Consider the following 14195-nt stretch of genomic DNA (forward strand, 5'->3'; position numbering starts at 1 on the left):
CAATACAGAAACGTTATAAGCACATGGAAATCTCTTTGGGTTGAGCTGACGGCAAGAAAACTTGCACATATGCTTGTTTTAGTTCAATTTAATTATCAGAACGGTTGCTAGAATTGTTAAAAAAATTAGCGTGGCTTGTTCTCCAAATCCAGCTTAGGGTAACCAGATGAAAAGGCAATATCCTGCACTGTTAATAATTGGATAATTTGGGCAAATGTCAGCCTTGTCATGAAGCCATGAGAGACTGCCTCTATGGAAATGCTTCTTTCTGCACAGCCTGTGCTTTCCCTTGCGCGTGCTAAAAAGGGAATCCCTTCCTTATCTCTGATAAGAGATAGAAGGGATTCACATGCTGGCACTTCCACCTAGACAGTACCGAGGGTTTCTGTTCTTGACAGCCAGTAATAACTGCCGCTGCCATGACAAGTAGGGTCTTCTGTTGCACCTTAAAAACTAACACATGTATTGTAGCTTGTATGGTCCAGAATCCACTTCAACACATACACAAGATGGTCATTTAAGTGGGTTATATATACATCCCAAGTAAACGGAAACGAAATTGTCTTATTGACACAAAGCAAAGGCAAGCACTAGCAAAAGGTGTATCCATTTAGGCTTTGCATAGCAATGTAATACAAGATCTAATAGGCAAGGATGTGATTGACTTCTAGCTGGCAGCCATGGGTGATGAATGAACAGGCAGGCACAGGAAGATGAACAGTGTTAAGCCTACATTTAAAAAAAGGGATGACATTCCGTCCTGAGCTAGCCACCCCAGCTCTCTATTGATTCAAAGTTTCCGAAGTGTCAAATTTCCTAATGGCTTGCTAGTTGGCAGGCTCATGCTGGAGCCTCTCTCTCTGAAGCCTTTTTGTTGGTTTATGGCAGGTTTAGTGTCTGCTACAGTTCAGGTTTGCCTGGGGATTTCCAACTTCTCTCAGTGAGGCAGCATGGTTACCTGTATTCCATGCAAGTATTTCATAACTTCCAGAGGGATAGCAATGTTAGTCTGTTGCAGCAAACAAAACAGACAGGTGAAGGAGGGAAGCAAACAGCCCATGGACTGAGAAAACAAACCATAGTTTGACTGATTGACTGACAGACAAACCCTGGGTAGGGCAACAAACTATGGGTTAAATAAACTATGGGTTAGCGTTATGTGTGAACCAGAGCTGCCCTTAAAAGAATAGTCGACCATCTGCTGCAACGTGTTTATTATGTGCCAAGAACTACATCACAGCTTACTCCACACATCTGTAGGAGAGTGCAGTCTTGCCTGCATATACTACAATGAGGTAGAGACTTCACATACTGCTTCACAAAACCCCACAAAGAGCAGCTGGAATATGCAACATCAGCTCAGCAGGAAAGAAGGGAGAACGTATGACACTGGTTCTTTGGCACACAGCTTCCAATAGAGGGGAAAAAAATAAAACAAAATCAAAACTTCAACTCCCGGCACAATCTGTGGGCTACGCTGCTCCTTAGTAACTCCCTTAAGGGTACTCGTCTCCCCTCTAAACAGAAAAGGGCTCCTAGGAACCTTTGCCTGCCCTACCAAAGCGCAGCCCCTTAATCAGCTCGTTATAAAAAGAAAATTGAAGTCTTGTGACTTTGTGATTAAAAACCTTTTATCAAGCCCCCTTAAGTGCAACTTAAAGTGCAACAAACTATATACAGCAGCTCAAAGATCGTTTATCCGGTCCAGTTTCAAAATCCAAAAATCCTATCCTTCTGGGTTGCAAATACTGCTATTCACAACTGGGAAACTTTTTTTTAACTAACAGCTCCCAGACACAAGTTGCAATGATGTTAAAAGCTGCCAGGAAAGAAAAAAATCTAGTCTCAAACGACTTAAAAACCATTTCAAGAGTGTAAAAAGGAACTGGTAAAAATCCTGGAGCGTAAAATATGAAATATGATTTGGTTTAAGTGAAGAACAAAGTCTCCTTGTTGTTACAGTAAAAAACACCAGCTGAACATTCAGTTTATTCCGTTCAGATGGGGGGGTTAAATGAATGGAAAGGCACTGTATGGCAACTGCAAAAAAATGGAGCCAATGAGACCTGCATTATTACCATCAGTATTGCAAGGAATGTAAAAAAGGGCCCTTGATAAATAAGAAACCGAGGTGAAGGCATCTGCATTAAATACCTTCTCAACACATGGCCCCTTTATGCTTCTCGTCAGCAACAAGGAACCAAAGTCTGGGAACTGCAGAATCGTTTGAGGGGCCCTCCCCTCTCAAAAACCCCCAAACAAACCCCCCGACAAAAATTCACTGTGCATTAAGTGCAGAAACAAATAAAGACCAGCAAGTGCAAACGTGAAGGCAAGATTCCCCGTTAGTCCTTCAGACGGGCATCCCCCCAGCCTGGGCGTGGCACCGGCAAGCAACCCTGGACTCTCTTCCTGTGGCAGGTAAACAGAAGAGCTTCCCCCTGCAAACTGCAGTGGCTTCTGGTGCCCCCACCGCTGCTCTAGCTGGTGTCTCTATTCTTCTGGTTGCGCATCAGTGGGCGGTGGTGATTCAAGATATCCATGGAATGTTTCCAATGCCAGCAGGAGCGACAGAAGTACTTGAAGCAGACCTAGGCAGGAGGGAGAGAGAGGGGCATCAGTCTGGTGCACACTTACAGAGGCTTCCTGTGTTAGCGATGATCTACAGCAGGAATACGGATACCGTTGTGCCCACAAGAACAAACACAAGGAAACAAGAGCATTACCTGGTCTCTGCAGAAGAAGGGGCCTGGCTGAGACCTGCATACTTGACACATGGCATCTTCTAGGTACGGATCAATTTGAACCTGCCCAGGAGAGAAGGAAATGAAAGCCAAGTAACCCAAGGATCAGGGGGAGGAGAGGGAGGGTAAAGACAGGCACAGCATGGCTGCAGCTCAAGCCGCAATGTTATTGGGCAAAGGAGGCCAAGATAGGAGGTGCACTACAAACAGAATAAAGGTCAATTGATTTATCCATGGAGTCACGAAGAGTCGGAAGCGACTGACCGAATAAACAACAACCAGGAAATGGCACTCAAGGCACCGAACAAGAAAAAGCCAAAGCTGAAAGAGTTCTGTATGTTCCTACAGAAGCAGGACCAAGGACACGTTTTGGAGGAGGCAGGTATGGTCAGCTTCAGTTGGACAAATTTTACTCTTTTCCCTCATTGGAAAAGTCTGCCCAGAACAGAACAGTAGGGGCTTAATCCTAGAACAGAGCAGTAGGGGCTTAATGTCTAGGATAAGGTCAGTTTCTCACCTGCAAGGTAGGGGTGTGTGTGTGTGTGTGTGTGTGTCTGTCTTTGGCACCTAGCTGACCTACCATACCATTTTTTGCCCTATCTTGCAATATTCATGCATTCAGGTGACATGATGCTGTCACTGAGTGAGCATGATCACAGTAATCTTTAGGCTGACCCTCTGCAGCGCTGCTCTCCTGTCTTTGGAGAGCTTAGTATTCTGGCTAAACACTCAGCGGGTTTGACAAGGAAAGAAAGCAGGGTCTGCCTCAACCTCAGGACACAAAACAGAATGTTGCAGCCATTAAAACCAGAACCACAACTTTGTTTATGATATGCAGCAACTGAACTATGCTGCCAGGATGCATTGGCTCGAGCGCCCCACTCAGTGTAAAAAACCTCAAACCTTGCACTGCAGACAAATCCCAGGGCTTGCATCTGTCAAAAGGAATTATTTTTTCAGAAGCGCTCATTACATTTTAAACTAAAGTAATTTTATTTTCTTATTATTTATTATTACATTTATAGCCCACCCTTTTCCTTCTTGTAAGGAGCTTAAGGTGGGTCACATGGTCTTCCTTCTTTCCATTTTGTCCTCGCAACCACCCTGTGAGGTAGGTCAGGCTGAGCGTCAGTGACTGGCCTAAAGTTACCCAGGAAGCCTAATGGTCAAATGGGGACTAGAACCTGGGTCTCCTGAGTCCCGGTTCAACGCTCCAACCACTACACCACATTCAATGCAGGGTGCAAGTTAGAACAAAATATATAAACCACATGTGAGGAACCTTCAGCTCATGGGCCAAATACAGCCTGCAGGAATTCACCACCTGGCTCGCCAGCTTCTCCCCCAAGGTCTGCCCAGACTGGAGGGGAAAAAAAATCAGCAGCGGAGCAGGGATATTTTCCCTGCTGTGACTCCCCACCAGTGCTGCACTTAGGTTTTTTTTTTTTTTAAAGCCTTCATTGGTGCTAATGGAGGCTTTAAAAAGCCTAATTGCTATACCGGAGGCATTTCCAGGAGGGGAGAGTATATGTTGTGTATATGAGGGGGGTATTCTTATTTATGAAAATATTGCTAACCTGCCCTATATCAGTAGATACAGGGATGCAATAATAAAACCATTCAACATAAAACCACAATCCAATTATATTCATCAACAGTATAAAATCACCAGTAATGACGCAAGCGGAGAGATAAAGACCGAGCTACAGCCAATAAGATCCGAAAGCTTGGGTAAATAGCCAGGTGGCCAACACAGGGGAGGACTGTAGCTCAGTGGCAGAACACCTGCTTTGCATGCAGAAGCCCCACATTCAACCCCCAGCATCTCCAGGTAGGGCTGCAAAAAAAACCTGCTTGTAACCCCGGAGAGCTGCTGCCAGTCAGTGTCGACAACACTGGGTTAGATGGACCAGTGCTCTGACTCAGCCAGTATAAAGCAGCTTTCCATGACTCCCACCCCCAAATGTGGCCAGCACTGGCACCAGCCTGGCCCCCAAGGAGAGGGCATTTCACAATCAGGGTGCCACAGCTGAGAAGGCCTTCTCTCTCACTTCCACATACGGTACAGCTCCCAACAGTGGGACTCAGAGGAAAGCTTCCTTGGTAGATCTTAATCCTCAGGCAGATATCTTGTACTGCTCAAGCAGAAACTCAACAGCAGACCTGAAGAGGGGTTTTCTCTAGGCTAGATCCTGGGGAAGGTGTCATAGCTTAGTGGTAGTGTATCCACTTTACTTGCAGAATGTCCCATGGTACTCCTAACATCTCCAGGTCAGAAGTAGGGTTGGAAGACAATCTTTACCAAGAGTAGACAGTTCTGGGCTAAATGGACTCCTTAAACCTTTATACTTGCTATTACTTTCCAACTCCCTACTCTCCTTGCAGGCCTCAGTATTCGGGGCGGGGAGAGAGAGTCCTCATAGCTTAGAGTCTTATTCACAGTCCAGTTCTAGTAGGCTCTACCCCTTCTGCTGAAGACTCCAGGATGCATTATCATCTCACTAAAAGTCTCAGTTCTGATTCTGCAGACCAACTGCAGCACTGCCTAGCTTTAGTATCTCTGCCCAATAAGCTTGCTATAGAACCGGCGTTTTCATTTGAAGTGTCATACCTTTTTTGTGAACTTGGTTGTTTTGATCTCCACAAATGCAGCACTTACTGCTTTCAGATAACTGCGCTGATTGTTGAAGGTGACACGGCCAGATCCTGAAACCAAATCAGCCCGTTAGTAAAATGTGCTGCCCGAGGAACAATCTGCACCTAGCCAATAGCAAGACTTGCGAGACGGCACACACAGAACTTATTGCAAGATCTGCTGTACTGATGGGGGGAGAAAGAGAACACCCAAGCGTTCAGAGCAGCATTTGGCTATGTACCCATCACAGCTTAATGCAGGAATGGAATTATGTCTAAAAAAAATTGCAACATGGACGGGAAATTCGGCCATCTCTAACTGTCAGTAGCTAGGTCTTAGGAGAGGCATTTCAACTTTTTAGAATGGGAGGAAAACAGCACAAATGTCAGGAACCCACCAAACAATTGGTGGTTGGGGGGAAGGGTGTGGGGGCTGGGGGTGAGAGCTGGGGGGCTCTCGGGGGGGGGGCACATTTGAACCCAGGGCCTGAGATCCTGCATCCCTGGCCTGGCCTGTTCCGAAGGTTTGGGGGCAGGGAGAACAAATAAGTCATCAAGCATGCAAGTCCTTGTCGGAAACAGCCCAGCCAGAGGGAAGCAGTTCAGCCAAAGTGATCACAAGCCACTCACCAAACTTATCATTTGGTGTCATGGCTTGAACTCCTCCTCAGAGTCTAGCAGTGCAACTACTGCTGGTCCCATATGGGTCAGAGGCCCACCTGGTAACCATCAGGAGTAGGGCCTTTTGTGTGGTGGCTCTCACCCTATGGAATACTCTTCCAACCGAGATCAGGAATGCACCTACGCTACATTGTTTTCGGTGTTTACTGAAAACATTTCTTTTCAGGCAAGCCTTTCCTGGATGATGAGTAAATCCCAGCCACTGCTTTATTGATCTATTTGCTTTTTCTGTAACTTTTTGTATCCTGTGTTTTCAATGATTGTACACCGCTTCAGTATCTCTCAAGGTGGAGCAGTTTATAAATACTGTCATAAATAAAAATAAGCTGGATGGAAATTGCGGACCTAGCCATTCAAGACACCTGTCATTTGTCAGGCTAGATCTTTACACATTTTTGACCAGAGGAAGGCAGTCATGCCGAGGCATTGCCAAAGCTCCCACCTCCACCAATACCATCGAAGAATGAATGGATAAGTCACTGATTGGCCTCACTTACCAATGACCAGGGAAAGGCAGTCATGCCGATGCACTACCAAAGCTCCCACCCCCACCAATACCACTGAAAAATGACTTGATAGGTCATTGATTGGCCTCACTTACCGATAGGGTACTTGTGCTTGTCCGTGTCAATACCTGCATACACCACACCGCCAAACAGGTCGTTGAGGATCCCCGCCAAGGCCTCTGCATTCAACATCCCATGAAGAGCGCCCACGAAGACGGTTTTGCCAGGGTCAAGCCTCTGAGTCGGGCTGCGCACGAAGTTGCTGTCTGCCAGGACCCATGGGATCACCTGCACCTGAAGCCACCCCAAAGAAGTCTCTGCATTGTTCAAGTCATCCACAAACCACTTCATATCTCTCCTTCCCTTAAAAACACTTTCTTCAAATGCAAGACTCAAAGCACACAGCCAACCCAAAGCCTCCTACCATTTCCACATGCCTGCCTTCCAACTATAACTCAAGCATTGTAACCTTCCAAGCAGTCAGCAACCGACACATCGCTGGCTTCTGTTACATTCAGACGACCCATGTTTTGTATAACAGGCCTTTTGCTACGGTAATCAGAACTAGCAGAGACGTACTCAGGGTGGGGGCTGAATACCTTCAGCACCAACTAAGCCACTTGGACAACACCTTTACTCAAACCAACTTAAATTTCACAAAACTCTGCACCTTTTGAGTTCTCCACAACTCTTCATTAGGCTTGGTGGTACAAAAAGCAGGGGATGGGGAAAGAAACAGAAAAGTCCAGATATCTGGCCACATGTTGTGGCTATGAGGTCTTTCACTTTAGACAGACCCAGTTTCAAAATGGAGGTTTCCCATCTGAATGAATTAGTAGTAGGTGTTGCAGGTATCAATTACAGCTAGCAATGCATGTTGGGATAGAGAAGCCATGGCTGATCTCCCTTTTCTGAAAGTACACCAGCTCTAGCTCTGTTTTTGGAAAATATTTTTTGACTTTTCTGTTCCTTCCCTCATCCACTGCTTTTTGTACCACCTAGCCTGATGAAGAGTTCTGGAGAACTCAAAATCTTGCACATTTTTTTGGAATTTCAGTTGGTCCCTAATAAAGGTACTGTCCAACTTTGGATTTTGGATTTTTTCTCCTTGACCGGCACGGCTACCTCTGTTGTGCTGCCCTTATATTCCAGGGTAATATGCTCCAAATGTATTCCCAGAATCACACATCTTGTACTCAACATCCATTCTGGAAGCTAAAGCCACTGCTGAAGACAGAAAAAGAGTTCTCCTCTTCCCCACTCTGTTCAGGCAGAGTTCCCCAATCTATACCAACGCAATATCATGCATTTTTAACAGGGGGCTACTTTCCCCTTGCCATTCAGTTCAGCCAACACATTTCCATCTTGAAGACATTCATTACACATGCCCTGTGAACAGCAGGATTGGCAGTCGCCGTTCTGTGCCAAGAAACACGTGCTTGCACCATGGAAACTATTCTGCAAACAGAAAGTGATGCAACGTTTTCCCAGATTACAGCAGAGACAAGAGATACGACAGGGACTACCACAATGACACAAGACATAGCCCTAAATCCACGGGTGCACAGCAGCAACCAAATCAAACTGCTTAGAGATTCTTGGGGATAGAAGTATTACTACTACTAATAAAATATATAAATCTCCCAAGGGCCACTTCAGCTAAACTGCATTTCACAGAGCATGCAAGCAGGGACAGCTAAACTGGTTTAGATTTTTGGTGCTGACATACCCTCAGGGATAGTTTGCCTAGCAGCACCCACCCTACCCTTGTCTTTAATTTGGGCGACTTCAGTTTAAAAAAAAACTAGAAGAGGAATGCAACGGAGAAGTTGTAAGATGCCATGTGCTTTCCTTCAATCCCTCCTGTGTTCTGGCGTGTGGACTAATGGATAAGTCGAGCAGTTCGCTAAGCTCCAGTGGCTTAGAAAAGCAGCTGAAAGGTGTACAAGCAGAAGGGTCCTCAGTACCCTCTTTGCAGTCACAAGACACCCTGGGCCATCCCTTTTGGCTTGTGCCTTGCTCAGGAATGGGCCCTAGTTAAAGGACGCCAAGTGAACTGGCTTTACAGCATTCAAGCCAGATGTTACAGCCAAGCATCCTCTCTTCTGGAGCTGCAGCTGGTTCAGCAGCCTACCCTTCATGACAGCTTTGTCCACAGGGCACACATTGAGGGCCACCCCAGCCAGTCAAGGCTGCAAATTCAAGTTGCTGGCCCTGCTTGCTCTGCAGGCCTGACTTAACTGCTGGAACCTCCATTTAAGGCTCTCCGTAACTGGACCCTTTAGTAGATATCGACTGGGTTTGCATAACACAATAATCCACTTGAGCAGGGAGCCAGAAGCCAACCAGCAACAGGCTGCACTGCTCGTGAATTTACTGTCCATCCAGTTACCCCCAGCACAAGGACCTATTGTTGAGAAAGATCGATGTGGAGCTTCCTGCCAATTCTAGCAAGACAGGCTTACAAACAGCTTCTGGCAGCATCTATCAGCCTCTACAAGACATGACCAGTACTGCTGCTGGAAGTCCATCTTTTTCATTGACTCCCTAAGTTTAGAGGGCTTCAGAAGCAGCCTCATTTATAAGGTACCACTGTCTGTCTCTCCCGACTCAAGCTACAAGCCTGGAGCCTACAACTACACAACATGTGGAACAATCTTCCTTTGTATAAACTGGAAGCTGACCCCTCCTTCATGGCGGTAGTCTACCAAGACTGGGACCAGCCAGATGAATAATGGGGACCAGAAGGCATGAGTATTTAAGACCAATTCTGGCCCACTTGCACTGGCTTCCTGCATGTTTCCAAGCCCGATTCAAGGTGCTGGTTTTAACTTATAAAGCCTTACACAACTCGGGACTGCAATACCTGACGGAACGCCCTGAACCTACCCGGACAGTACGATCAACATTTGAGGTCTTCCTACGAGTGCCACCTCCAAGGGAGGCTCAGAAGGTGGCGACAAGGAAGAGTGCCTTCTCTGTGGTGGCCCCCCGACTGTGACGATGACACTACCATCTTTTTGGTGCCAGGTTAAGATTACCCTCTGCTCCCAGGCATTTAATGGCATATGATGGGGCGCTTATGTCAGCTGTCTTTAGCAGGTCTATTATTAAAAAAATGTTTATTGCAATTTTTTTTACTGTTTAAATTGTTTTAAATTTTGTATGTTAAACTTTTATAGACTGTTTTTACCATAATGTTGTATTTTGTAATGTTGTTGTTTGTATTTTTTATGAATTGATGTGAACTGCCCAGAGAGCTTCAGCTTTGGGTAGTATAGAAATGATGATGACAATAATAATAATGAAGAAGACGACGTGACCAGGGGCATTAGAGACCACACAAAGCCATTGCTTCAAGACAAAGACAAGGATGCTGAAGCTGGAAATCAAGGGTCAGGCACTCATTTGTTTTTTGTTTGGACTGTGCAGGTTTGCGTTTGCTCACCTCTTTGCAGCGCATCCTGCGGCTGGACATCTTGAAATAGTACTCGCTTAGGCCACTGGGGCTCAGCACGTCACGGGAGCAATTCTGGAGCAGAGCACGCACCGATTTCTCCGACTCAAACACAAGGTAGGCATAGCCTTGGGCAGAAGACAGGAAATGTACTTGACAGTGGGACGCATGCAAACACCCTCATTCCTAGGAACTGCCTTGCTGTATCAAAAGATCCATCTAGTTCAAAAAGTGGCCAGTTAGATGTTTTGGAGATGCATATTAGCAATGCCCCACCTCGTCTGGTAATCAGAAGAGGCATGCTGCCTCCAAACATGGAGGCCCCACACTTACATCTACCCAGGGCTATCCGTCCCCGATTCTCTCTCCTCTCATTGCTCGCAAGATCAGGGAAGATGGCCTTTTGCCTACAGCACAGGGTGGGGTGCAGAACCTCTTTAAGCTGAGGGCCCAATTCCGTTGCGGAGAAGCTCTCAGGGGTCACATTCCAGTGGTGGGTAGAGCTGAAAGCAAAGAAGGGGCTGGGCCAAAAAACCAAGCACACTAACCCATTGCAGCTTAAAGCCCTCCCTGACAGTAACTAAGCCTTAGGTGAGGCATCTCAACCTTTTAGAATGGGGCGAAACTGCACGAAAGCCGGGAAACCACAGAATGACAGGTTCTTAGGGAAACTGGGTGAGGCCATCTGGGGAACCCTGGGAGGCCAGACTGGGTCCCCAGGTGGGCTCAATTTGGCCCCCAGACATGAGGTTCTGCACTCCTGCACTTTCACCGATCTGAACCATCCATTAGGCTCTTTTCTTGTAATGTAATCTTGCTAGTGGAGGCCATGTCCTGCTCATTTCCATTCACCACTTTCATTAGTGCAAGACAAAGACTTGGGTCAACTGAGCAATTCTTAGTTATGCCAGACTCTGTTCCAGAAAGAGGTATCTGCCAGAGGAATCTTTTCCATCAAATGTTCAAAGGATGCATGGAGACTGCATGCTGATCAATCCAGAACACCAAGGGTACTTCTAAACTACAAAAAGTGAGGGTTGGTTGTTTTTACTAATGCAATACTAATGTCAGGCCCCATTTCTGAGTTAATACTACGCAATCGTCAGCCTTCTTCAGGGCAGGATAACTATGTTGACGAAACTACTAAGCCACCCTCCTCCCATTTCCTAGAGGGCCTGCCAAGGCAGGCAGTGGTGGAGGGGGAAAGAGAACGACAACCCTACTTATGATTTCTCCCAGAAGACCTCCTGATGCCACAGTTGCTGCTGCTCCAAGGGGGGGTGTTTTCCCCCTCCCACCAAAAGCGAGGGTGCACATGCCGGCACTGGAGTGAGCCAACATATCTATAACAATAAAACACGTGCGTCTGCCTATCCATCTGTCAGCCCCACAGCACAAAGACCATGAAACCTAGACATCTGAAACTTGGCATGCATACTAAGGGGACCCTAGGAGTGTACACGTCAGGGTTATTTAGTTTTTTAAAGGCACTAATTTAAAGTCATTAATTTTAACGTCTCCATGTGGTTGAAGCCTGCACAAACATCTTCAGTCCCAAGGGGCAGACTTCCCTAACCAGTACACAGCTTAGCAGTCGACATAGTTTGAAGCCAGGGGAAATTTGTAGGCCAAGACACAGAATTATATGACCGATTGTCTGCCTGTGTAGCAGTCCTAGGCCCATCTGAAGGGAAAGGCAGCGCTCTCAAGTCTCAGCAACACCCACCTCATCCTTGTGCTCTGCTTGTAGCAGTAATAAGATTAACCGGGCTTCCCTTCAACCACAACTCCCCCTTCACCTCTGTACCAACTCCAGCTAATTTCAAAGAGAATCTGGAGCATCTCTTTCACTACTGAGGTGAAGCTGGCCTGGTTTCTCCAGAAACCCCATAGCTGAACAGGAGAGAGAAGGATGGTGTTTTAGAACAGGTTAACCGTTGCAGGATATGCAGATAATCGAGCAACACAGGATTACACCAACCATGTCAGAAACAGCATTTCCCAAACAGAATACTGCTAAATCAGTTCACACCTACAAAGGATTAGGGCAGCTGCACAAATTGCCACAAGCAACACTTCTAAAAAAAACGACATTAAGACAGCACCTGGGAAAACATGGGAATGCAACCCTTTGGGAGAAACCGCATCCGAATTGCCAGGAATGAGTAACGGAATGGCATCAATGGGGAGCTAGTGTGGAAGCACCCTGGATTCCTAGACTGAGCAGTAGGGACAATGGATCTCAAGTAATGTAGCTCGCCTCTTCCTAAATGCTGGCTTATTGGCAAAGCAAAGTTTTCTGCTTGGTGATTTAAGTCAGCTCTAATCATGCCCTCGATACAGGTGAGTGGGAGGAGTGGTAACCACAGCAACAGTTTCCCATCCCAAATTCCAAAAGCCCAGCTTCCACCACCCTATATTTTTCTTGAATGGCCACCCGTGTGTGGGGTTTTCCCCACCCCGACCCAAGCAAGTTACCAGATTCCATGAATGGAAAGAACCTGTGTGCCAGAGTGAGGCCTGCATCTTATGGCGCTCCACCCATCCAGTCACCAACATGCAGCCATGCTAGCCCAGCAGACCTCAGTGCTCTATACGTAGCATGGATAAAAGGGTTCCTACCATGTCTGTATTACCTTTAGGCATATTACCTTTGGGAGGGCAGCGGGGGTGCTTGCTATCCTTACCAGGCCACTCCACCCTCAGCGAGCCAAACACACGGAAAGTGCTGATCAGACCCGCTGCACGGAAGAGAGAGTCAGTCAGAGGCAAGAAAAGAAAAACATCACCCAACCTGACCTCACACTTCAATGCATGCATGGGGTGCGAGGGCCTATGCTTTGTGGATTTTCTTTTAGGAACATAGGAAGCCACCTTATACTGGGGCTGTTCACGCAACACACCACCTCACACTCAGTGGGTTCTTTTCAACCATGGGTTGTTTGTTGAACTGTGGGTTAGCATGTTGTCTGAACACAGCAAGTTTTCCGCAGGGTGGGTTATCGTGTTGTCTGAACGCAGCCAGGGTGGCTTGTTAACTATGCAGTGTGGCTTCTTAACCACCCTGAACAACCCAACAACAAACCATGGGTTCTCAAGGTGTCTTGTTCGAGAAAATAAGCCACACTGCATAGTTAACAAGCCACCCTGGCTGCGTTCAGACATGCTAACCCACGGTTCAACGAACAAACCATGGTTCAAAACAACCCACACTCAACCACTGAGTATGGATTAGCGTGTTGTGTGAACAGCCCCACCGAGTCAGACCCTTGGCCCACCTAGCCCAGTACTGTTGACACGGACTGGCAGCAGCTCTCCAGGATTTCAGGCAAGGGTTTTTCCGGCCCTACCTGGAGATGCCAGGGGTTGAACTTGAGACCTTCTGCACTCAAAGCAGGTGGTTTTTACCACTGAGCTACGGCCCAGACTCCTGGCAGCAAGCCAATGTATTCCTCTTTTGGCTAAGGGAACCTGAAGATTCTGATACGACATGCGGCGCAGTCTTCTGTGGAATGCATCACTTCAGACTGCAAGTGAGGAGAGCAATACAATTATTTAGCTCAGCCTTCCCCAACCAGTACTTTCCAGATGTTTTGGGCTACAACTCCTAGCATTCCTGACTATTGGGCATGTTGGCTGGGGCTGATGAGAATTGAAGTCTAAAATATTTGGAGGTTAGCTTTTGTTTTTATAATCTTGCATGGACTTTTGGGGGGCAGGTTGCAGAGGTGGATTCCTCCTAATAATTACGATGTTTTGGCTACTAAATCGTTTAAAGCAGGGTTGGGCAGAAGGTAGATCTCCGGATGCTTAACGATCCAGTTTAAACAGGAACAGGTAAAGATGAAAAATGAAACGGGGATGTTATCAGATACTGTAGTGTGCATTTCTTTAATGTCACACTTGGCAGTCACCAGCAATGTGTTTATTACCTACACTGCTATTGTGTTTTATTGTTAGAACCGGCAGTATTAATGTATTGCCAATAATGCTGTAAGCATTACAGCATAGGGAGGGGCCATAGCTCAGTGTTAGAGCCCCTGCTTTGCATACCAAAGGTCCCAGGTTCAACGCCCGGCTTCTCCAGTTGGGGCTAGGAAAGAATCCTGCCCGAAACCCTGGACAGCTGCTGCCACTCAAGTGTTGACAGTACTGGGTTAGATAGTTGGCAAT

At 46.7% G+C, this 14195-nt stretch overlaps 1 protein-coding gene across 9 annotated transcripts in view; it reads right to left on the reverse strand.

The window, feature by feature from the left end:
* Positions 1–1198: 1198 nt before the first annotated feature.
* CPEB1 (cytoplasmic polyadenylation element binding protein 1) overlaps positions 1199–14195 on the reverse strand; it is a 67396-nt gene continuing 54399 nt past the window's right edge. For 6 of the 9 annotated variants that reach the window (XM_084817038.1, XM_084817037.1, XM_084817041.1 and 3 more), the window contains 6 exons: positions 12674–12763; positions 10014–10150; positions 6661–6859; positions 5356–5450; positions 2727–2807; positions 1199–2591 (listed from right to left, as the gene is read on the reverse strand). In XM_084817038.1, the coding sequence (XP_084673164.1) occupies positions 2481–2591; positions 2727–2807; positions 5356–5450; positions 6661–6859; positions 10014–10150; positions 12674–12763 (713 nt within the window). In that variant the 3' untranslated portion in view covers positions 1199–2480. Of the gene's footprint in view, positions 2592–2726; positions 2808–5355; positions 5451–6660; positions 6860–10013; positions 10151–12658; positions 12764–14195 lie in introns of all 9 variants that reach the window. The other 3 variants (XM_084817034.1, XM_084817036.1, XM_084817042.1) reach the window with 1 other exon arrangement.

The sequence above is a fragment of the Heloderma suspectum genome, chromosome 11, assembly GCF_057233095.1.
Source record: "Heloderma suspectum isolate Gila_16-S chromosome 11, 16-S_ref, whole genome shotgun sequence".
Taxonomy (NCBI): domain Eukaryota; kingdom Metazoa; phylum Chordata; class Lepidosauria; order Squamata; family Helodermatidae; genus Heloderma; species Heloderma suspectum.